Source organism: Triturus cristatus, chromosome 8 (assembly GCF_964204655.1).
Source record: "Triturus cristatus chromosome 8, aTriCri1.1, whole genome shotgun sequence".
Taxonomy (NCBI): Eukaryota; Metazoa; Chordata; class Amphibia; order Caudata; family Salamandridae; genus Triturus; species Triturus cristatus.
In genome coordinates, this window is record NC_140591.1 from 351,877,765 (window position 1) to 351,902,181 (window position 24,417).

At 42.6% G+C, this 24,417-nt stretch overlaps 1 protein-coding gene across 1 annotated transcript in view; it reads left to right on the forward strand.

The window, feature by feature from the left end:
• Positions 1-24,417, forward strand: part of RXFP2 (relaxin family peptide receptor 2) — a 1,146,426-nt gene that overhangs the window by 1,116,755 nt on the left and 5,254 nt on the right. Inside the window, exons 15-17 of the mRNA XM_085621667.1 lie at positions 1,042-1,271; positions 12,048-12,458; positions 20,057-20,275. Of these exons, the coding sequence (XP_085477793.1) occupies positions 1,042-1,271; positions 12,048-12,458; positions 20,057-20,275 (860 nt within the window). The remainder of the gene's footprint in view (positions 1-1,041; positions 1,272-12,047; positions 12,459-20,056; positions 20,276-24,417) is intronic.

Sequence of the window (24,417 nt, forward strand, 5' to 3'; positions counted from 1 at the left end):
ACATCAAGCTCAGTGTCATTTCAGACACTAGACCTATACATAAAGGTCATGACGCAATCAGGAATTGTTTGTCTATAAAACTATAGCCTTCTTCCTTCTGAGTTTGTCATCCAATAGGGATAAAACTGAGACTGCAAAGAGACACAGTGAGGAGCAACATAAGATTGTCACAGTAAAGGCTCTATGGCAAGAGAGTGCCAAAAAAGAATGTCTCCATGTTTTTATAAAAAGAGCCCCGGACTCTAGTGTGAGCTGCCCAGGCAATGCAAGGATTTTCAGATAAATGGATGTGAATCTGTAACTCATTGTATATGTAGCTCGGCTTTGGGTCCTCCACAATAGCGGAGGAGCGTCGCCCCACTGGCTCAGTGCCAGCAGCTGAAAAATCAAATTATATTTTATTATTATTTTATTTTTCAGCTGCTGGCTCAGCCAGCGTGTGTAGGGAAGGGCAGGGCCAGGCCATGGCAGATGGGACGAAGTGATATGCACTGCTAAGTGCGCATGTCGAATTGGTCGGCCGTCTTAGGCCGGCCAAACAGACATGTGCAGTTAGGTTTCTCCAACACAGATGTTTTGCACAGCCGGGTTGGAGAAACAGCACAGCCTCCCTGTGGCTGAGCAAGCGTTAAACCAGCCCACTCAGCCAATCCCAGCACAGTTCTCATGCTGCAAGAGAGCAGCGCAGGGATTGGAGGAGGAGTCTCTGATGCTGTCCCGCGGACTGCTGGGAGCAGAAAGCAGAGGAGCACCGAGCAGTCGGCATTCTGGTAAGATTAATTAATTTATTATTAACCCTCCATACACCCTCCTGCACTCCCCCGTGCCCCCTCTACCTGCCCTACCACTTTTTATTTGTGTCCGCTGCCACTGAAGTAGCTGGTTATGGTTCAAAAATCATATCAAGCACAAAACTGGGGATTGGTATTCTCACTGAAGGGACAAGTGTTCACATCCTCAAAATACATCAGACACTTCACTGGATACATGATCAGCTTTGTAGTCCTAACACTTGTGTTACTCCCTTTTGTTTGGTTTTAGTTACTTCAAAAACTTCCGCTACTGCTCTTATGCTCCACACGTGCGTGTCTGTACACCTTTGACAGACGGGATCTCAACATTTGAGAACCTCTTGGCGAATGTTGTTCTACGAGTGTTCGTCTGGGTCATTGCTTGCATCACCTGCTTCGGAAACCTTTTTGTCATTGGAATGAGATCCTTCATCCGGTCTGAGAATAAGATGCATACCTTGTCCATCAAGATATTGTGCTGTGAGTATACTGTATACACTGGTGACATTTTCTGCCAAACCAAATAAATATGATTCTCTACTTTGTTGTTAATCCTTCCAATGCATACTGAAACTTATGGTGCTCTTTCATTGGTTTTAGGTGGACTTCTTTCTAGGCTCCTGCACAATTAACAGTTCGATTAGTGTAGAATTGCTCCTTTTGCGGTGTTTACGGCCAAGCTTGGAATGCCCTCCCTCTTTTACTACTAGCAGAATGCTGCGTAACCAAACTTCAGAATTTGTTGAAAACCCACATGTTAACTGGTTCCATCTAGTTGTAAACTGGGATCATTCATTTTCGGTATTCTGCACTTGATACACTTTTATTCATTCATTCACTATCTGATGCGGTGTACATACTAGGCACGAGTCCCAAAGCCCCTAATACAATTACATGGCTTGAATTATGGTTGTAAACCCATATTTGGGATTCTCAAAATCCAAATAAACACCCATAATATATCATTATCTCCATATGCATTTACTTGTAAATGCAAGTAAATCTTCCTCCAGGGACCGGGAGTGCACATTCCAGATGGGTATTCTCTGGGAAGATTCTGCACCCCTGGTTGTTTGCTGGCATTCACACATTTTTCCCTGTCCCATATCCCCCCTTGGATATCTACTCATGTCAAGGGTAGGACTCAATCAGTATCCAGTTGAGAATGGTGAGGGAATGCCTCTAAAGTTGGTGTGGTCGCATACGAATTGGTTTATCTATGGGCCAAAACAATTTAATGCAGAAAAAAAACTGATTTTTTTTGTGTGAATTGTGCTTCAAGTGTTTGCCTTATATGTCTGCATGCATAAGCACAGTATGTATGTTTATGTAGAAACTACTTCCATAAGACTGTAAATGTAATAATTACAGAAGTACACCTTTCAAAACAGTTTTCCAAACATATATATGTACTCCTATACCAGAATTACAAAACATCAGCAATTTTCACAAAAGGAAGGAGACCTAGGGAACTTATTTTCCTTATTTCTGCGACCTGGACGTATTGTTGGGGAGCTGTTCACATAAATGCAAAATATTTTCTACTACAAATATTTATTCACAAGGACTCTTCGGGGACCAGGCATTAGAAGACATAGAGCCCTGTGGACAGAGAACCTCTGAGAAAACCTCTGAGGAAATCCCGTTTGAGACAAGGAAAACAAGAGGACAGGAGACATAGGTACATGTGGCACAGGGACAGAGGGACTCTCAAACTTATTGCCTTGAGGTTAGGAAATACCAGACACAAGAATACAAGAAGGACCTGAAAACTCAGAAACCGGACAAGCGATGCTCTTCAGACAAACTCAAACCACAGCTATTTCAACACCAGTTCTCACCTCCCTCAATTCTACTAGTTTCACACATTAACTGTGAAATGTTAATCTGATTGTATTCTCAACCATCGCTCTGCCCCTTTTCCTCCATCTGTCACCGATCCCGATGCTACAGGATTCCTTTGGTCCTATATTCCTGTTCATTCCAATATGAAATTGTGTTTCTCGCTTTATTTGTAACTGCTATATTGTTTTACCTGGTTTCAATGGCCAGTTTCTATGGGCATAACTCTCTAGTTCCTATTGTATATTTACCTGCTGTTCTTTCACAGTGAGGTACTAGAGCTAATTTACTACCTAATCAGTGGGAGGTGCCATCCAACTGCATTCAAAAATTTTGGAACCCCTATTTTGGAATTCCTATTGGAACCCTCAAAATTCAAACATCGCTGGCTCAAAGGCAAGCTTCCTCCAGAGTTGCACCAATGACATGGAACTCCTTTTGCATCCAACTAAAAATGGCTCACAAAGGGCCTACCTCCTCAAGGCTTTCCTTTTCAAAAACCATTTGTCAGGCGGCACTTAAGATGAAACTACTCTTCACAAACTGCCACAATACACTTCCCCAATCTTTATCCTTATCAGTGAATAACTATTTTGAAGATCTGTACCAACGATAACATATCTTCTCCACTCACTCTCTCCACTTTACATGTTAATCCTGTTGTCTTCCTTGAAATTCAATTCTATACATATTATTCTTTGTAATAGTCAACTTTTCACTTGACCGCTCTAATACCACTTGATGAACAAGCACTGTAGAAAAGCACTGTAAATTGATAAATAAGAACTTTATCTGCTCCGAAAGGTGGTGACATAATTCACCCTTTGAATGTGGGACTGTGTGAAGAATCCAATACCTGACTGTTAGACCTGTGAACCTTAGGGTGGTCTTCCCCCAAACATTTTACCTCATTTCCTCCATTTTTGCTGCACTTATGTTTGTTGACCTAAGGACTCTGTGCACCTTACCACTGATAACCTGTGCTAAGGTACTCGTGCTGCTCCCCTAAAACATAGTTACATTGGCTTATGCCCAATTGGCATACTTAATTTACTTATAAGGCCCGTGTATGGTGGTTATGCCATATATCCAGAGCCTGCAAATTAAATGCTACTGTTAAATCTGCAGCACTGATTGTGCCACCCACTTAAGTAGCCCTTCAAACATGGGTCAAGCCTGCCATTGCAGCCTGTGCATGCAGTTTTAAACTGCCATTTCAACCTGGCAAAGTAAACCTTTTGCCAGACCAAAACCTTCCTTTTTAATACATATAAGGCACCGCTAGGGTATGCCCTTGACAGCCAAGATGTCAGGGTGCAAAGTATGTAAAGATAAGAACATGTACGTTTAAGTTTTAAAGTTCCTAGTAATGAAAAATTCTTAAATTCTATTTTCACTACTACAAGACCTACCTCTTCCAAAGGATAACATTGGAGTTACCTTATTACATTTAATGAGCTGTAATTTCCAAATGGGACCAGGAATGAGTTCATGTTTGGTGTCTCTGCAATTGAAACTTAAAATCCTAACTTATGGAAAAGTCGGATTTTAAATAACAATTCTGAAAAAGCCACTTTTAGAAAGTTCCAGAGAGCCAGCGGAATGTGGAAAGAATGATTAAAGATTGGTGAGCAATTCGGAAGCTACGATCTCGAACAGGATAAATTAAGATCTTTTCATAACTGCCACTACGAGAACCCACTGGCACCAGTAATTCTAAACAGCAAGTCAACAAACAAACCAGCACTAAAAGTTACGTTTAACACAACAATGAACCGAAGAAGTGGTGACTGTTGGTATTAAAGGAATCTTTTTCTACAAGAATACAACCCCACAACAATCCCCCATACCCTCGAAGGGATGCACAAGATCTACATGAGAATCCAGTCACAGCCCTGAAGAGAGTCCCTGTTAAAAAAAGTGGGATTCGAAATGCGTTGGCACTTTTCTACCATCAGGGGAAGAATTTAAAAAATAATATGTGCAGCAACTTAGGGAAATATATGTATTGAATGCTCTAATCCTTTGTCACCTGAAATGCTTTTGACCCCCGTTGGGTGGTAACCTTAGTGTTTCTTGAAAATTTGATGCATGGGTTATCTTTTATTTCTGTTTTTGGGCTGGAAATTATTTCAAGTTATTGTTATTTGTCATTATGCCTCAATCATGTTTGGTTTGATGTTATGTAAACGTTATGTGTATCTTACATCTGTTTTGAGGACTCATAAAATGAAATGAATGAAAATGAATGATTAAATGAAATAGACCAACTGACTTGTGAATTTGGTCTGAGTCTGCCTAAAAGTTAGCAGCCTACAAATGGTCAGCTAGATGTTTTGATTTTTTTTGTATTTACTGTGCCAATCTAGCTGTGTGGTACAGGGCCCACCCCTTGCATTACTAATACTTTTAGAAAGTTGGCATTTTCTTGACTTAGCCATTCAGTACCTGTACCTGGGTTGTATTACTATGTGTAGCTGACAGTTGGGTGTGTGTATTGCTTCTAGAAAGTCACATACAATAGGGACCTTAGGTGTGCAAGGATGGGCCATCACTGGCAGGATGGGAGAGAGGAGCATGGCACAGCCCCACTTATGGTTGAATAGGCTGTATCCTGCCTCCACATAAAAAGCTGCATATCCCTGTAGTTAGTCCAGAGCAAAGGCAGTGATGTCAGGATACTAGGAACTTACTTCAAAGGGAAACCTCTAAAAGCTTCTCCCAAATCTGACATGCACAACATTCTAGAAAATGTTAGACTTCAGACACCAACTCGTCAGCACAATTCTGATCCTGTGGATACTCTGCTAGGAAGAAAGACTGCTGTGCTGCTACAAGTTCTGCCACTCTGTTGGACTGCTGCCTTGCTGTTCTGTTGCTTTGCTGTGCTGACCTGCTGCCTGCTGCCCTCCAGCCTGAGTGAGAAGGACTGGACCTGCATCAAAGTGACTTAAAGGGCTAGTTGTCTGGCCTCCTGATTTGAGCCTCAGAGAGAGAAGCCTCCATGAACCTTGCACCTGCATCTGGACTCTGCCATATGCAAATTTACACTGCCCATTGGTGCCACCCCAGTCCTGGACCCTTGGAAATGGGCCTAAGGTACTCTGCCAGAGTCTTTGGATTTCGCAGAACGACGCATTTCCTCTGCTGCGCGATGCAACCCAGAGTAGAACTGATGCATCGCCGCTGCTACGTGGATTGGACCTGCCGGAATGACCCATATTACTGCCACAGGTTGACTTTGGAACCACCGCTGTGCAATGCATACTTAGCGCAGGCCCTCATATCATTCATCTACAGCACCCTCAACAAAGAAGCCGGACTCCGCATTGCAGCCTTGCAGGTTCTCGGAAGCGATGCATCACCCCAACTGCGCACTGCATCCTCAGCACAGGTATTCACATCACAAGCCCTGTTGACGAAATCCTCAATGACGACTCAGGCCCTCGCATCACAGCCACGCCGCATCTCGGTACCCATGCATCGCTTCAGCTGTGTGATGCTTCTTTGACGCAGATCCTCGCATTGCTCAGCAAACCAGGATTTAAACTACTCCTTTCAGTGTACCTAACTGGGTCCCTGGTACCAGACCATCCTCCATCGTGGTTGGCCTGAACTTGTGACTTTGGCCCCATCCAGCGCATCAGATATCCACAGTTGCCGCTTTACACCTTTCAGCGCTAATTATACCTAAATCTTTTAAACTGAATATCCGCAGTTCTACTGATTGAATTTTTGGCATTTAGGTCTTGTTTTAGTTATTCAAATGCCTCTATTTTTTAACCCTGTGTGGGCCCTTTTCTGGTGTGTTTACACTGTGTTACTGTTTGAAGTGTTTCACAAATACTTTACATTTTGCCTACCTACCCAAGGGTTGAGCATCGGTTAATTTAGGGTTTGTTTGTGACTTCACACTGAGAAGAATTGTGGTTGCTGCTTGAGAAGGGTTTCACCCCCTCAACCAGTAACCCAAGTTCCTATAGCCCTCAAAACTGTTCACAGGGCAAAGGGTATGAATCTCAACCTGGCCAATTGAAGAAAGGCTTAATAGATCAGAACGCTGGAAGATTTGGCCCCAAGTGCTATGAGTGATACCAGTATGGCCATGTCAAGGGAGATGCCAAGTGTACCAAGAGGGCACTTGGCATTTCCAGTGTAGCGCTCGAAGACTAGATGGGCTCAGTTAGTGTGGGGGAGACTAGTAAGGTTACCCTAGTGTCCCTGGGTGATACAGAAATGGTGCCCAAAGGCCACACACCTTCCAATACCTCAAAGTATAGGCAGTAGGTCTCCATAGGCAGCAACTGGTGACTCTGAGGGATACAAAAGCCAGTATGACTACTGTCAGGTGTCATCTGGTGTCCTCAGAGCAGGTAATACCCAATACATTTTTACCAGGTAGTGGTAGTAGACAACCAGGAGAGCCAATACTCTGGGGCTCTGGTTCTGTTTGAGAGGTCTCAGGTCTTCTAAGAAGTTGCTGTGAGACCTGCTATAACCATGTACTGTCTGTTAGGGAATGACGTGGAGCACATTGCCTGGAAGGAAGTGGAGCTCAGGTCACACCTGGAAATGTTGGGGTTGCCTACGTTGATCTGTGCAACCACCAGGTCCATGTCTGCCCAGGATGGACGTGAAGAATGTCTGCAGCCTGGAAGAATGGCCCGAACAGTGTGGGAAGCCAGCCCCGGAGTGCCCTTCAGCACAGGTGGATGGGGTGCCAGAGGAGGCTGAACTTGAGCCTACTTGGGAGCACATTGCTTACCTTGGTACCCTGCCTTAATTTGCTGGATAGTAGGTAGAAAGGGGGGCCACCATTGAGGAGTTATGAACGGCAGAGAAGGAGTGTCCAATCCTTGATGGCCTGAAGTGGCAAGCTGAAGCCCAGGCACCTGGTGACACCTCTGGAGAGCCTCTCATATACTGGGAGAATGACCTCCAGAATAGGGAGCATAAGGCACCTGAGCATGGGGAAAATTGTGTATTGGTAGTTCCCCAATTTTACAAGGCCTTCCTATTGGGCCTGGCTCATGAGATACCTATTGCAGGACATCTGGGGCAGGACATGAACTTTGCCAGGCTTGTCACCCACCTTTACTAGTCCAGATGAGGACAGCTACTGATGCATTTTGTAGGTCTTGTTTTACCTGCCAGGCTAGTGAGAAGAATGGGGAAAGGTAAAAGCTCCCCTAACTCCCATGCCTGTTGGCATACCCTTTGAGAGAGTGGGCATTGATGTTGTAGAGATCCTGGAACCCAAGACAGCCTTAGGCAATAGGTTTATCCTAGTCTTGGTGGACCATGCCACTAGATACACAGAGGCCATTCCTCTGAGGTCAGTCACTGCGCCAGTAGTAGCTAGGGCTCTGATAGGGATTTTTACCCAAAGAAGTGGTGTCAGACTTAGGTACCAACTTCATTTATGCGTACATGAAATCTAGGTGGAAGGAGTGTAGAGTTACCTATACATTCTCTACACCCTACCATATACAAACCAATGGGTTTTTGAAAGACTCAACAAGGCCTTTAAAGACATGATTATGGGCCTACCTGAGCCCATGAGGTGGAAGTGGGACGTCCTCTTGCCATGCCTGCTTTTTGCTTACAGAGAGATGCCACAGAAGGGAGTGAGCTTTAGCCCATTTGAACTTTTCTATGACCACCCTGTAAGAGGACCTCTTAGTCTGGTCAAGGAGGAGTGGGAGCAAGTTCCCAACCCCACCCCCCAACCCCCAAGATGTGGTTAGTTACATGGTAGATCTCAGGAACCAGATGGTCACGTTTTGGAAGAAGTTTTCTGGGAACTTGGAGGCTAGCCAGGAAGTAATGAAGCAATGGTATGACCAAGCAGCTACCATGGAGGAATTCTAACCTGGGCAGTAAGTGTGGGTGATGGAGCCAATGGAGCCCAGGGCTCTCCAGGATCACTGGACAAGGTAATATGAGGTATGGAGAGGAAGAGAAAGTCCACTTACATGTTGGTTCTCAAGACCCCCAGAAAACCCCTTAGGGTACTCCATCTTAACTGCCTCAATGCCCGCTTTGAGAGGTCTGAGATCACCATGCTGCTGGTGACAGATGATGGGGAGGAAGAGGAGAGTGAACTTCTCCTTGATCTCCTGTCATCTAAAGAAAAGGATGTGTCAATGGAGGGTGTCAATCTCTCCCCTACCCTGACCCCAGAGCAGCAGAGGGACTGTCACCAGTTACTGGAACAGTTTGCCTTCCTATTTTCCCTCACTCCTGGGATTATACTCTTATGTACCCAAGTCACCAAGATGCTGGAATTGGGGTTCATTTGAGAACTCCAGCCCAGAAGTGCTGGTACCAAAGGCGACTGCACTGGGTTCTGCCCCAGAACTTAGGTTCTGTGTTGACTCGAGGGGACTCAACTCAGTCACCAAGATTGATACACACTCCATCCACTGAGCTGAAAGCTCATTGATAGGTTAGGGGCTGCCAAGTTCCAGAGCACATTTGACTTGATTGCCCTGATTGAGGGGGCTAAAGAGCGGCCAGCCTTCTCTACCCCAGAGGGCCCCTTTCAGTGTACAATGATGCTTTTTGAACTGAAGAATGCCTCTGCCCTTTTCCTGAGGCTGGTGAACCTTCAGTGCTGCATAGTTACATGACATAGCTGATCTCAGCAGCACCTAGCAGTACCACCTATTTTACCTGCAGGAAGTGCTTCAGGCTCTGCAACATGCAAGCCTGACTTTTAAGGCCAGTAAGTGCCAGATACAGCAAGGGTCTGTGGTGTACTCGGAACAGCTGGTGGGCAGTTGTAAGGTACAGCTCCTCCATGCCAAAATAGGGACTATCCTGGCCTGTGAGCCCCCAAAACTCAAACAGAAGTGAGGACTTTTCCCAGGAATTTAGTGCCAAACAAATGCCTTGGAATGTGGTATTAGGGCAGTCCGATCTCAGCTAAATGAGGAGGGCCTAGATCAACCTGCAATATTCATTTCTAGGAGGCTACTTCCCAGGGAACAGAGGTGCAGTGCTATTGTGAGAGAAGCCTTTGTCATGGTCTGGGCACTGAAGAAGCTGAGACCATACTTGTTTAGGACTCACTTCTGGGTTCAGACAGACCACAGGCAGTTCAGTTGGCTAATGCAAATGAGGGGTGGGAATCCAAAATTGTTGATGTGGTCCATTTCCCTACAGCAACTGAACTGTTGAAACACCATCCTGGGCAGACCACACCAATGCTGATGGTCTCTCCAGGTTTTTCTGCCTTAGTCACGAGAACTCCCAAGGGGCTGGGTCTTTTGCCCCACTTTCAGGTGGGGGGACATGTATTAGACCTGTCAGCCTTAGGGTGGACATCCCCCAAACCTTTGCCTCATTCCCTCCATAATTGCTGCACTGATTTTGTTGTCCTTAGGACTCTGTGCACTTTACCACTGATAACTAGTGCTAAAGTGCTTGTGCTCCTCTACTAAAACATGGTTGCATTGGTTTTTGCCCAATTGGCATATTTAATTTACTTGTAGAGTGGTATACAATATACTCAGGGCCTGTAAATAAAGTGCTACTAGTGGGCCTGAAGCACTGACTGTGCCACCCACTTAAGTAACACTTCAAAACACATCCCAGATCGGCCACTGCAGCCTGAATGCAGTTTTAAACTGCCTTGTCGACTTGGCATTTAAACACCCTTGCCAAGCCTTAAGCACCCCTTTTATTGCATATAAGTCACCCCAAGGTAGGCCCTGTGCAGACCATAGGCAGCAATTTCCATGCACTTCAAAGCCACTGTCTAGAAGCTTCTCCCACCTTCCAGAACCAGAGCACCAGGGTATAAAAATAAGACCTCAGACCCCAACTCTTCAGTACACTTCTTGAGCTGCAGATATTCTTCCAGGAAGAAGGACTGCTGTGCTGCTGGAAGGACTGCCACTGCTGAACTGCTGATCTACAAGACTGATGACCTGCCTGGATTGCAACCCTGTTTATCTTGCTGCTCTGCTACCTCCTGCCCGGGGAAAACGACTGGATCTTCTACTGTTCTAGGACCTGCAGAGTGACTCACAAGGGCAAGTTTGCTGACCTCCTGTTCAGACCCACAGGGACACAAAAGTCTCCCTCCATCTTGAATCTGCACCTGGACCCACCCTCAGTGAGTCCTGATGCTCCAAGTGGTGCCCCTCCATTCCTGCACTTTTGGACATGGTGCCAAATGTGAACACATAGCCAAAATCCAAAAGTGGTGTTTTTGGCTGATAACTGCTCTGAGAACCAGGAGTAGACCGTTACCAACCTGCTCGCCTATCCACCCCAGGTGAATCGCCAATTGGATTGACTGTGGTTTCTCCCGCTACATGTTTCTCCACAGCAGCAAATCCTTTTCAGCTGTCTTTCGCCAAAGGGGTATCCGACTTCAAGGAATTGTCTTCGGCTACAGCCCTCTGCCTCAACCCCCTGGAGATTTTTGACTTCCATTTCAGAGACTAAGTCCGAACTGACAAACCTTCAACTCTGCTTTGACCCAAGGCTATCCAGCAGCAACGCTCCCTTTTCAGACACCTCCTGCAGCCTTGACCCGCTGAATGTTACCTCCTAAGAACATTTTCCTCAAGACGTTTTCTAAGTTTGATGGTGAGTGTTGACTGGGCCCAATCCACTTCTTGTATCCGAACCGGAATCCATTGCGGTCAGTCATATTTCCCAACTATGACCTGGTCTCTGGTGGCTAGATACCCGTGGTTGATGATTTGATCTTTTAGGTGCTAGTTTCCACTACAAAATGTAAACATTCATAACTCTGGTTCTACTGATTGGATTTTTTTCTTTTTGGTGTCAAATAATTTATTAACATGTACTTTAATTTTCTAAATTGGTTTGTGATTTTTCTTGTCATGTGCTTTCACTTTATTACTGTTTGTGTGCTGCATGAATACTTTGCACATTGTCTTTAAGTTAAGCCTGACTGCTTTTTGTGCCAAGCTACCCAAGTATAAGCATAGGTTAAATTAGTGACTTTTTGTGATTCACCCTGCAAAGGATTGTGGCTGTTGATTGACCAGTGCTCACACCCCATTTAACCAAAAACCCAATTTCTAACACTGATTTTTTTTAAGGACTCACTCCATAATAACACTACTAAGCATTTTGCTCTTGTGGCACTAAATTTAAAGTGCCACTACCCCAAAATCTAAGGATTTTTAGGTGTACCGGCTTTACACTTGCCTCATGATTCACAGTTTAAAATTCTACAAAGCCCACTGATTTAGGCCTCAAAAACCTGAATTCCAAACCAGTGATTTCAAAATCCCACATTCGTAAAAAGATTCAGTGCTCCTCAGAAGATAAAACAAACATTTGAAGATATAAACACTGAACAAGAGAATCTTGTAGTTTTTTTTTACTGTGTGTTGTATAAACGTCAGTATTTCTGTTTTTTTGGTGCAGGTTCCGATTGCCTCATGGGAGTATACCTTTTCTTCATCGGAGTCTTTGATGTTAAATACAGAGGACAGTACAAGAAGTATGCGCTCCTGTGGATGGAGAGCTTGCAGTGCCGAAGCATCGGCTTCCTTGCGATGCTGTCCACGGAGGTCTCTGTCCTGCTCTTGACCTATTTGACTTTGGAAAAGTACCTTGTGATTGTGTTCCCCTTCAGCAACATTCGGCCAGGGAAGCGGCAGACCATCATCATCCTGGTGTCGATATGGATCATCGGATTCATAATCGCTATTATTCCATTCTGGAATGAAGACTTCTTCGGGAATTATTATGGGAAGAATGGTGTCTGCTTCCCCCTCTATGCTGACCAAACAGAAGAAGATGGAGGCCATGGATACTCACTTGGGATTTTTCTTGGTAAGACTTTTCATCTTTTACTTTCAATATGCTTAAAGCTATCCCCATACAATTCTGTCTGTAGAAAGAAGGGACTAACAGAGGCACAATTAAATCCAAAAGACTGTTTTCGCATCGCAGGCTCGATTCCAGGCTAAACAGTCCATTTCGAATAGTTCATGTGGACCAACAAATAGTAAACTATAAATATTACGGGGCAGATTTAAAGATTGGTCACACATTGAGGGGCAGCAAGCAAAGTTGCTGCACTGCGTTGCATGAAAGGGAGATATCAGAAAAGTGCCTTATCAACTATATAAGATATGGTGCATTTCTGCTTCCTCCTAGCTTTGGTGCACCATACAGCAAAGGTGCCTGCATTACAGGAAGGGTTGTTTTTGTTCAGGAAGGCTTACCTTCATGTGCAAAAAACAACCCTTAATGGTATTTTCTTCTTTCTATGTGTGCTGCAAAATGTAACACATATAAAAAGAGGAAATAACGAGGAGAAAATACAAATATTTTTCCTCATTACGCCGCATTGCATTTTGACATATTCCCAGGTTTACAAGTCTGGGAATGTGCCATAATCCATGGGTGGATGCATGGAAATACCTATGCTCCACCCTTGGAATGCCTTTCTAATGTAAGGGAGCGCAAGGCACTGTCTTGCATTAAATACTTTGTACGTAATGAACCACGAAAAGTCATGTAAAGTGGCTTTGTATGACCTAGTAAATAACAAAAATAAATTTGCGTTGGGGCTGTGCCTTAAAATTGTCGCAACCCTGTCGCAAGATTTTAGTTATCTGCCCTATATAAAGTGTACTTTCCTAAAACTCTTTGCAATTTCTTTACGAAATAAGAAGACAAACATGAGGTTAATGGAACATCTCTAGTGAGAGTCGCTCATTCCAGTATAATGACTACCAGTAGTAGAAAGATGGTTGTACGGCAACACAGGAGTTGGTGTCGAAATAAATACAAACTACTTAAGTCACTGCACCCGACTGCTCTTATTAGTGAACAACAGCCTGACCTTGGAATTGTGGAGCCAGGTTTGAGTCCCGGCGCCAGCTCAACATCCTGTGATCTGGGCAGATCGCTTAAGATCCCTGTGCTTAAAAAACCCCATACATTCTCTGAACGTCTTTAATTAACCTGGATGCTCATGTAAAGTGCTCCAAAGCCCTTGGGTCGAGTTTGCTCTATATATCACAGCAAAAAAAGAAAAGCCAACCGGTCAGATGTGATGTGCTAACGCATGCTGCATTAATACAATAGTGCAGACACGAGCAGAAGCAGACAGAGAGGGTAGTAATTATGAAGTACTTCCTTATGCATTTCAGTGCAAGAACTCAACTGCAGGCGGAAGGATACACCCAAGCAGCTAATAGCATTATGTTAGGGATGCATATTCTACTGAGATGTGCCAAGAAGTTATTGAAAGTCTCAAGCCAACAGCTAGATAAGGCCGGAAGAAGAAAACCATCTGGATGAAAAGGGTGGACCCAAAGCCCAGTCTATGCATATTGTAAGCCATAGGCCTGTTTAAACCAAGTCTAAAAAATGTTTGCTAAATCACTGTTCAAGGTGTTTTCTTCTTGTGGGCAGCAATATTCAGTGAGGTTTAATAAGAACTGGAGCAAAGCACTCCTGGGGTCTTGGTTAAATATTGCTTTTCATGGAATATACAAAATCAGTTGATAGTAATTCACCACTAATCCTTTTTTGGATTCTGGAGTAGCGTGCTACTCGCTGAAATGCGCTTCGATGGCTCGTCAGGGGTAGTACGCGCTATATAAATGCAATTACAATTGCTTCCTACCAGCAACAGACCTACAACATATTACTACTGTTAACGTTCACGAATCTTGCATATTCTAGCATCCAAAAAGAAATTCATGGCGTGTATTTTATACACCAGGTGGTGCTGTTGCTTTCTTTGGATGAAAAATACAAATCCTAAATTTAAGTAAGGAAATAGTATTGAGCTGTTCTCGGACAAGCACGTTTCTGTCCTTATGTTCTTTTCAGTCTCTTACTGAGTTGTGAGATAGTAACTTTGTTTATTATTTGCTTTTAAAGCAACGAGAAAATACTTGGGGGCATATTAACAAGCCAGGCGATAAAATTATCGCCGCTCTAGCAGCAGAAAACTGCCGCTAAAGCGGCGATAATGGGCTTGATAATATGCTCTATGGAATTCCAATTGAAGCCCATGTTAGACGTCCTTCACATTTAACATGGCCTTCAATTGGAATTCCATAGAGCATATTATCAAGCCCATTATCGCAGCTTTAGCGGCAGTTTTCTGCCGCTAAAGCTGCGATAATTTTATCGCCTGGCTTGATAATATGCCCCATAGTTTTCAACACGACCCTTTGTTTGAAACTTTTCTCCTGTGGCATAGTCGTCCATATTTTAAATAATGATATATATATATTATTAAAATAAAAAATAAAATTGAGTCGTGCACTTCAAGCAGAAACGGCACGTGCTTTTAGGAATTCTCCTCATAACATCTTGCCGAATGTTATCAGTCTGATAAAATATGCTCTTGCTGCCAAACCTATAGTTACTCAAACAAGCTATTCTTGCAAAAGCTCTTAAAACCTGCAGTTGTGTTTATTGAACAGCTGTAGCACTTCTAAGAGAGATACAGTACTTACCAAATGAAAGTGGTGAATTAGGACAGTAAAGCATGACTTTGCAAAAGCATGTACTCAGGTGTACGGAGCGGTGCGTCAAGGGCGATGTGCACCTGGATGGATGGCACTGCATGTAAAACGCCCCTCCCTTGCACTCCTTGTAAAGCACCTCTCACTCATGTGCATCAGATCCAAAGAACCGTTCATTGAAGTGCATTGAATACAAAGCACCACTCACGTGCATTGCATACAAATAAACGTTCACGTAGATACATAGGGTACAGAGCCGTACTCAGGTGCATTGTATGCAAAGCACCACTAACCAGTGCCTAATTCTTGAAAAAAAATAGGTAGCAGGGTCCTCGTCAGGAGGCCACTGCAGCTTGCACCACCCATTGCCCCTTCAATCACAGCTAATGACAGTACCAACACAACTACTAACCATCACTCTCCTACACGTGTGACAATTCAGACTATTCCAGGCCGCCACAGCTATAAGGTTCTTGGGCAGCAGGTATTAGTCATTTTAAGGTAGGTTGAGTTAATAAACCACTGTTGTTGTGCTCATCTCAAAATGGGGCAAACAGCGCCACCTTGTGGCAGATTGTCATACGTGCCAGTGTTGACAATTAAGTGCCAGTACCGAGCACCTAAAACCACAAGCTCAAATTAAGCACTGTGATACATTCCTTATCACAGCAGATCACAAGACAGGATCCATGTTAGGTTGTATATACAATGTTTAATATTTTTGTATTGTTTATATTTCTAACATTTCCTCATGCTAATGCCATAATTATTCTACCATAATTTGCTTCCATATATTACGCACTAGGATAGTGTGCAATATAGAAATGTAGATGTGTTGGTGTGTATTGGTCAAGAGGGCTGAAGGGCGCTCCACCTACAAATACATTGGGGAATCTCTGGCATTCTGAGTGCAAGTTTCTATATTGGCTCTGCCTATGAACTAGTCAGTGTGAGGTCCTGTTAGACCCCTGTCTAGTCTGTCCACTCTGCTTGTCTCTTTGGCAGTAACCGCAAGTGGGAAAAAGAGAAATCAGCCATGTCCAAATAGTAGCATGAATCATAATGCTTTCTTCATGGTGGAGGGTTTGCTTGCAGTTATTGTATTATACACAGCATACTTTTCTTGTGTCTCAAATATTTCTCAAGGTGCAAGTGTCACCGTATGACGTAAGGGGTACTTTGCTCCTCTTCTGAGGGAAGGATGTTTAATTATTGGGTTATGTGATGTAGTCTTAGTAGATACATTTATTTTCTGTGTGGCGTCCGGTATGATGTTCTTCCTAATGATATATTCTGGCTGCATAAAAGACAAGTGTGTGGCATCTTGATATTCTGTGTGTGTGTCTCCAAGCAAATTGGTATGTGTGGCATTATGAATCATGATTGGAAAGTGTAGGAAATTGGGTTGCTGGGTGAGGGAGTGAAACCCTACTCAAGCAGCAACCACAATCTCTGTCAGGGTGAAACACCAGCAAACCTCAAACTAACCTGTGCTAACCCTCTGGTACCTTTGCAGAAAAGCAGTCAGGCTTAACTTAGAGGCAATATATAAAGTATATATGCAGCTTGTCAAATAGTAATAAAGTGAAAACACAACACAAATAAATCCCACACCAATTTAGAAACATGTAGTAAAATTTAATAAATTATATGACACAAAAATGACAAAAATCCAAGCAGTAGAGGTGGGAACTGGAGATATGCCATTTTAAATATTAAGCGCCAACTGTGGTTACCTGGTTGCACCTGACTGGGACAAAGTCACAAGTTCAGGACTACCATGATGCAGCGCAGGTCAGATACTGGGCCCAAGTTAGGCTCTCTGAACACCTTAAATTCAGGTTTGCCGAGTGTTGCAAGATCCCGCATCAAGGATTCGTCATGCAGCAGTGGCTCAGAGGAAACTGTGGGGCTGTGATACAGAGACCTGCATTGTCATCAAGGGTGGCGTCAATGAGTATTGAGCGATGCGACTTCATGTGTCGTATATGCATCATGCACCAGTGGTTCCAAAGATGCTGTAGGGCTCTGATGCAGAATCCTGCATTGTCGTTGAGGATGCCATCAACAAGGGGCTTGCAATGTGAAGGCCTGCATTTTTATTATGCATTGTGCAGCAGCGGTTGCAAGAAAGCTGCAGGGCTGTGATGCAGAGTTCTGTGTTGTCATCAAGAATTCTGTCAACAAAGGGCTTGGAATGTGATATCTGTGTCAAATAGTCATCACACATATGTGGTTCCAAAGAAGCTGCGGCGCTCTGATGCAGAGTCCTGCATCGTCGTTGAGGATGCCATAGAAGAGACTACTTGTAATGGCCTGCGTCAAGGATATGTCACACAGCGGTGGTTCCGATGAGACTCTGAGCTGCAATGTGAGGTCGGGCAATAAGGATGCATCGCCCTGCATCAGTTCTACCTACGGATTACAACTGGGCTGGCAGAGCACCTTCAGGCCCACTTCCAAGGGTCTAGGACTGGGGGAAGGGCACCACTTGGGGGAGGTCAGCCAACTAGCCCTTGGAGTCACTCTGGTGGTCCTGGGTTCAAGATGCAGGTCCAGTCCTTTTCACTCAGGCATCAGGTCAACAGAGTATCAGCCCTTCTTGCAGAGAAGCACAGCAGTCCTTCTGAGTCTTCCACAGATCCAGAGGAGTTCTCAAGAGTTGGATCTGAGGGTCCACTATTTATACCTGATGCTCACTTTGAAGTAAGAGAAGTTCTCACTGTCTGGGAGCAATACACAAAGACCAACTGCTAGCTACACCTAGTCATTTGACGCAGGATACATGCACCAAATGGTTGGGACAAGAAAATGCTGACTTTCAGAAAAGTGGCATTTTCAGAATTGTGACATAAAATCCGACTTTACAAGTAAAGATGGTTCTAAATTACAATTCAATAGGCACCAAACTTGATTTTCCTACCTGCTCCCAATCGAAAGTTAGCCCTTATTAATTGTAATAAGGAAGCCCACTGTTATCCTGTGCGAGAGGTAGGACTTGCAGTAGTGAAAAATGAATTTAAGAGTTTTTCACTACCAGGACATGTAAAAGTTAAAAGCACATGTCCAACTTTTTCAATACTCTGCACCCTGCCCGATGGGCTGTTTAAGAACTACCTTTGGGCTGACTTATATGTATTAAAAAGGCAGTTAAATGCAGCATCCACAGGTGGCGGTGGCAGGCCTGAGACATGTTTTGAAAGCTTAATAGCTGTGTGGCTGTGTGGCTCATTTAGAGCTGCAGGTCCAATACTGGCATTTAATTTACAGAGCCTTGGTACCTGTGGTACCACTGCACTAGGGACTTACAAGTAAATTAAAGTGCTTAGTGGGTGTAAGCCGATTTTACCATGTTTAAGAGAAGAGAGCACAAGCACTTTACAACTGGTTGGCAGTGGTAAAGTGTGGACAGTCCTAAAGCCACCAAAAACGACATCAGCCGAAACAGGAGGATGGAAGGCAAACTGTTGCAGGAAAACCACAGCAAGAATGTCAGGTCCAACAGAAAGCAGTCATAAAGGCAGCTTTGTGGCAATTGGTTATGTTCCAAAAGAGGTAGAGAAGTAGCTTCTTCTTCCACTGGTGGGTGTCCTGTAACCTAGAATGTGATCTTAATTAAAGAAATGTGATTGCTTTGTACCTAATGGTCTCTTGGTTGATCTGCCTGCTAGGTCTGCTATTTTGTTTTAAACAAATGCACTTTGGAATGTGCAATTTAAGTATGCCTTGTGTTTTTGCTGGTGATTCGGTTAGAAGTGACCACCAGTTATCCCACATTTTCTAAAACAAGGCTGTGGACTGTAGGCAACCAAAAATAAAAAGAAAGCTCTCCACAATGTGGGTAGGTGCTGTACAAATTCCTTATGTTTTGTTTTTTAAGGTCCCTCACGATACACTATTTTGTCCATAAGTCTCACTACAAACAAAGACTCTTCAGCTTCTAACTATACAGCTGGTTTCGTACTTTGCCTAATCAGCAACAGACACTTCTTGTTTTAAAGGACATGTGCAACATTGGTTGATTTGCAGTTTTTTGCTCCATGACTATATATCAGTCTGTGGTGTAGTTATTGAGGATTCCATGGCTTTATTCTCCTATATCTTTGCATGGGTAGTTTCCAATTCTTATTTGCTTCTTTCTAATGGAAATTTGCTTCTGGTGAGTCTGTTTGTTGCTTGTTGGCAATAGAAATGTTGAACATTGACAGCTGGTCCTTAGCAATCCTGTTCAGTTGTGCTCGCAATGGGTCATATATAGTCACCATAGCCACTCATTCTGTAATTGTTCAAACTCTTTATTGTAGCAGGTTGCCTTTGGGTATTCTTGATGCACAATTTAATTAAAAAACTATTTGTCTGACGAATTTCTAATGGGGTATTGAGATTTCTTTGCCCCTTGTCTTTTCAACAGAACCGATATATGGTGGTACCTGACTGCCTCAATGTACTTGTAACTGAGTGAAATATATAAGGTTGCTGCCAAATGTCCATTTCTTTTCACATATATGGTATCACCTAAAATGCCATATTTCCCTGTTAGAATTCCATGGTGAGTATTCAATGGTACATTGAAAACAATGGTGGAAACACTGAATGACTTATGGGATTGTGTAAGGCTCCTAACTCTGACTGCTCGTTTTTCAATCTTAATTTATAGTTTATATTAAACAATTTAAATATTTACACCTTGAAATCAATGAAAGAATTTGAAACAAAATCGCCACAGAATCAGTAAATAATTCACTAAGCTCCTAAATACATATTATCTCCTTACACTTTGTTTTTATTATTCTTTTGTAGCTCATAACCTCATAAGCAAGTGCCTGCTTATATTTAGCAACTTGCACATTTCTAATAAACAAACTAATATTTTCAAATGCGTTAAGCATATTTTATCAGTTGAAAGGAATTAATGAAACTGTGTCTTTCTTCCTACAGGTGTCAACCTGCTAGCTTTCATCATCATTGTGTTTTCCTATGTCAGCATGTTCTGTTCCATCCAGAAAACTGCCCTGCAAACTGCCGACGTCAGCAGCCACCTTCACAACGATGTTGCTGTTGCCAACAGATTCTTTTTCATCGTGTTCTCTGATGCCATCTGCTGGATCCCCGTTTTCCTTCTAAAAATTCTCTCATTGTTCCGGGTGGAAATACCAGGTGAATTAAAGTTTCTCAAATGAGCTTTTGCTTTGATGAATTTCTGCATGCTGCAGCCAGTCTCTCAGAGGCTGGTATCCTTTCAATTACGCTCAGACTCGTCATCCCATTCAATACAGGCAAATAGTTGATCTATTCCTGGTTTTAATATTTAATATAGCCTTATGGCTATTAAAGGCCCTCTGCGGCGTTAAAGGCCCGAGCCGACGGCGAGGGACTTTAACAAGGCAGCGGGACTTTAATAGCCGATATAGACCTGCTATGAATGGCTATAAGGCAATTAGAACATTCTACCACTAGAGGGCAGAATGTTCTAACAAATTAAACAAAGGCTTCAGGGAGTGCGAGGGGATTGAAATCCCCTCAGGCTCCCTGAAGCCTTTGTTCACAGCCACAAAGAAGCATTGAAATGTTGGAGCTCTGGACTTATACCAGCCATTATAAGCCCGGAGCACTCCATTGTTTTCAATGGAGCTTCCAACGTTCCAATGTTCTAATATTCTGCAGTTTTTATTTCTCTTTCGAAATGGAGGACTACATGTTCCAGAATGCAAATAAAAAGTTAACTATATTGGCTTATCACTCTTGCCCTTAGACATCCTCCGGCCTCTGAGGGTTTGGCAGCTGGTATGTTCATAAGGGGGCACTCTCAAATCCTTCTGTCTAGAAGCAAAATGGGATCAGTTGCTTTTGGTTTCAGATTGTTGTTGAATTCATTTACTATAGACTGAGTGAAAAAGAGGAATCCATGGTTTTCCAGGGATTTCTATATCTCCGCACTCTCTGAAGGTCTCCTCCTTGCTGCCCTCACTCGCACTCACAGTTTGCCCCAGCATGGCAACGGCTGTCTGTTTAATTCTGGGCTCTAAAGATAGTAACCAGTGGTTAAGGGATGAGCCCTAAAGGCTTACTTTAATCTGTCTCTTATCTATCCTGCACCCCTGGTACACTTCTTCCAAAGTATCAAGAGGGCCCTGACTTAATGTGCACTCTGTGGTTCTACTGCAGCTCCACTTGTAATGTATTTAAATGGAAACAACTGTCCCTTTATCTCATCCCACTAGGACTTTGTGGGTCACTTACAATGGACGCTCTTCAGACTGTGGTACCTCCATTCTTTCCACAGGATCACTGAGGCTTGCATTGTCCATGGGGTTTTATGGCTCCTTTTCTATCACACCGGTATGACTCTCTGAAGCTTGGTAGATGTCCTGGTCTCAGCCTCAGGTACCTTGACATTCGTATGCTTCTTAACATCCTGATGGCTCTCGGCCAATTGCACAGCAGAGGCGCTGTCAGTCATCAAGGCTCCGCCAGGCCTAACACATGAATCCATATTACCTTTTCAACAAACAAGAGGCAGTGTTCTTCTCGCTTTTGATTGAACATGTTGAGGCATTTGTGTCCCTATGTGCGGGGAAATCCACTGTTATATTCAGATGTATGAAGGTAGATGGAAATCCATGTCTACCGCATAACCAAACATTATGTATCGCTGTGCTCGCGCCATGGGCTGAGAATTCCTCGTTTCCATCACAAAGCAGTTCTGCAGGAACGTAAACTGTAAAAATAATTTGCAGCCTAATAAAGAACAGTAATATATAAAAACAGACCCTTGGAAGTTTTAGTGAACATCACACTAGATTTTATTAAAATACAGTGAAAGTTCACCAAAGAACAAGCCTTGAGAAAATCATTAGGTCTGGCTTAGTGAATGTTTTGTTTTAAGACGTTGGATTGTGAAAACTTATGCTTGCCTATCTAAACATAAAAGCATACATGTATTTGTGGCTTGCCCCTGACCCTGCCTAAAACATTTAAAAAGCCTGCAGCAAAGACAAAAAAATTACGATGATCGTTTCCTATATACAAAGCATGTATGATATAAAGAATGTAATGTGAAATGATTCTGTCAGTTTTGAGATGTAGAACAGCCCCTAATTCTTTGCAATACACGCCCTTCAAAGAAAGCAAGATGAAGCATCAAGCAGCCAATATTACGAGGTGAGAGAGGAATACTCCTCTGGGTGGAGCCGAAGCCCTCTCCATGTATGTTTTAAAGCATTAGTAACAATAGCTAATGCAGACAGATGTGCTGTCAAGGGGGACCTAAAAAGGAGACAAATGTATGTCTCCGAAAAATATAGTTATTCTTTGTAAGCCTCACACTTATGCAACAAGGTACAAAGTCTTACAGTGAGGTGGCAAAATTAAGAGAAATAAAAATGTATCCATCCTAAGAGACATCTGCAGGCCGAAATACCAATGGATACAAAGGAAACAGTTTGCGAGTTGCAGGGAAAAGATGGATCTCCATAAAAGTTGAGTCCTTCCAATCCCAGCAATGCTGTCGACCATTGAGGAGCTTTCGCATAAATGATTGCTTTCATAGTCCAATTTTACACGCACGGCGGGTGCAACACAAGTTCGGTGGTGTGTAAAATACAGCCTTAGAAGTGTCTGAAACTGTCATTTTTTAATTTAAAAATTAACACCATTTCACACATTTTCGAATTAAGCATTGGGCTGTGGTTTGGAAGTATCTTGCTTGACAATTTTCACGAGAATTCGTACTTTGTGTAAAAAAGACTTGTGAGAAAGCAGCAGGAAGCTTGTTGGAGTAGAACATCTCTCTTATCTTCCTCCCTAACAGACTTCTGCGAGTCGCTGACACTCGCAGCCATTGCTATCATATCAAGCTCCCTTGTAGCCTAAATATCATTTACGAAAATATCGTCTTATGTGGGGAAGATTTTATAGTATTCATTTCAATGGGCAATTCAGCCTCAGTAGGATGTGGAACATGAGGTGAAATAACGCCTAACTTTGAAATAAACTCTGGACGACTTGCGTCAATGCGGGCAATTCAAGTCCCTAGTAAATCTGGCCCAGGATGTTTCGTGTTTATGTTTCTATTAGATTTTTAAAATACAAATGGCAGCTTCTAACGTAGTTCTGCAGTCCTCTAGTATGCCAAGACTAGAGTTTCCCATAAGTAAGAGCATTGTTATGCATTTGAAGCCCTCTACAGTCCTAAATTCAGTTTTTGGCCAATAACACATTTCCCATTTGCAGCATGCCACACTTTTAATTGCCCACTTGAAGATTTGGAAGATTAAATTTAGTATTTTTAAAATGCTTATGTTTAAAGTTCGAGAGTCTGCCTACATATTTACCTAGCACTAAGGGACAGTACATGTAACACCCTAATGGCTTCTGTACGAAATCATGAACAAGGCAATCCGGTTATATGGAATGTTTATTTCTGCAGGTATTCTATGTAGCGTGATATGTCCTGGATTTTTCATCTTTTACATTGTTGTAGGTATTTTGTGTAGGTTCAGTGCCATAATATCGACAACACTAATATGCTACAAAAATATGGAGACAAAAATATCGACCACAAAAATATCGGTTTCCTATACTTATAATGTAAATGACAAAAATATTTTGAGAAAATATTGATGTCACTAATATCGTTGTCAAAAATATCATGTGTATATATATATATATATCCCCCAGCTCCGCGTCCTTTGCCTCGGGCCTGCACTCGTGAGCGGGTACTCGGTCCAGCGGGGGCAAATCCGCTCGATATTTGTCTTCGTACTCTCGGCAATTGATGTCCAGCACTCTCATCAGGTTAAATCCCACTCCGGATTTTATTGCGAAAATCTATTCAAACAAACGTGTTTCAGCGTATATATATATATATATAAATATATATATATATATATATATATATACACATAAATAATAATCATTCAATAGATGTAAAAATAATAATGTAATATAAATGATATGTATTTCATTAATTTAAAATGATATATAAATATTATTTGTTTTTAATTAAACAAACATATATATTAATATATACTTTAATTGACATATATTTAATTTTAAAACCCATTAACAGAGCATTTAAAAAAAATATACCAATTCAATTACACCTAAAAAAATAAACAATATAAAAATGTACATTTACTAAGAATATACTATATATTAAAAACATTACTCATTAAAAATATTTCAATTTAACTAAACAAAAACATAATGTAATTGTAAATAATAAAAACTAAACTAGAAAATTCCACAAATAATACACATAGCAAAGGCACTCCAATATATACAACAGTACAAAAATC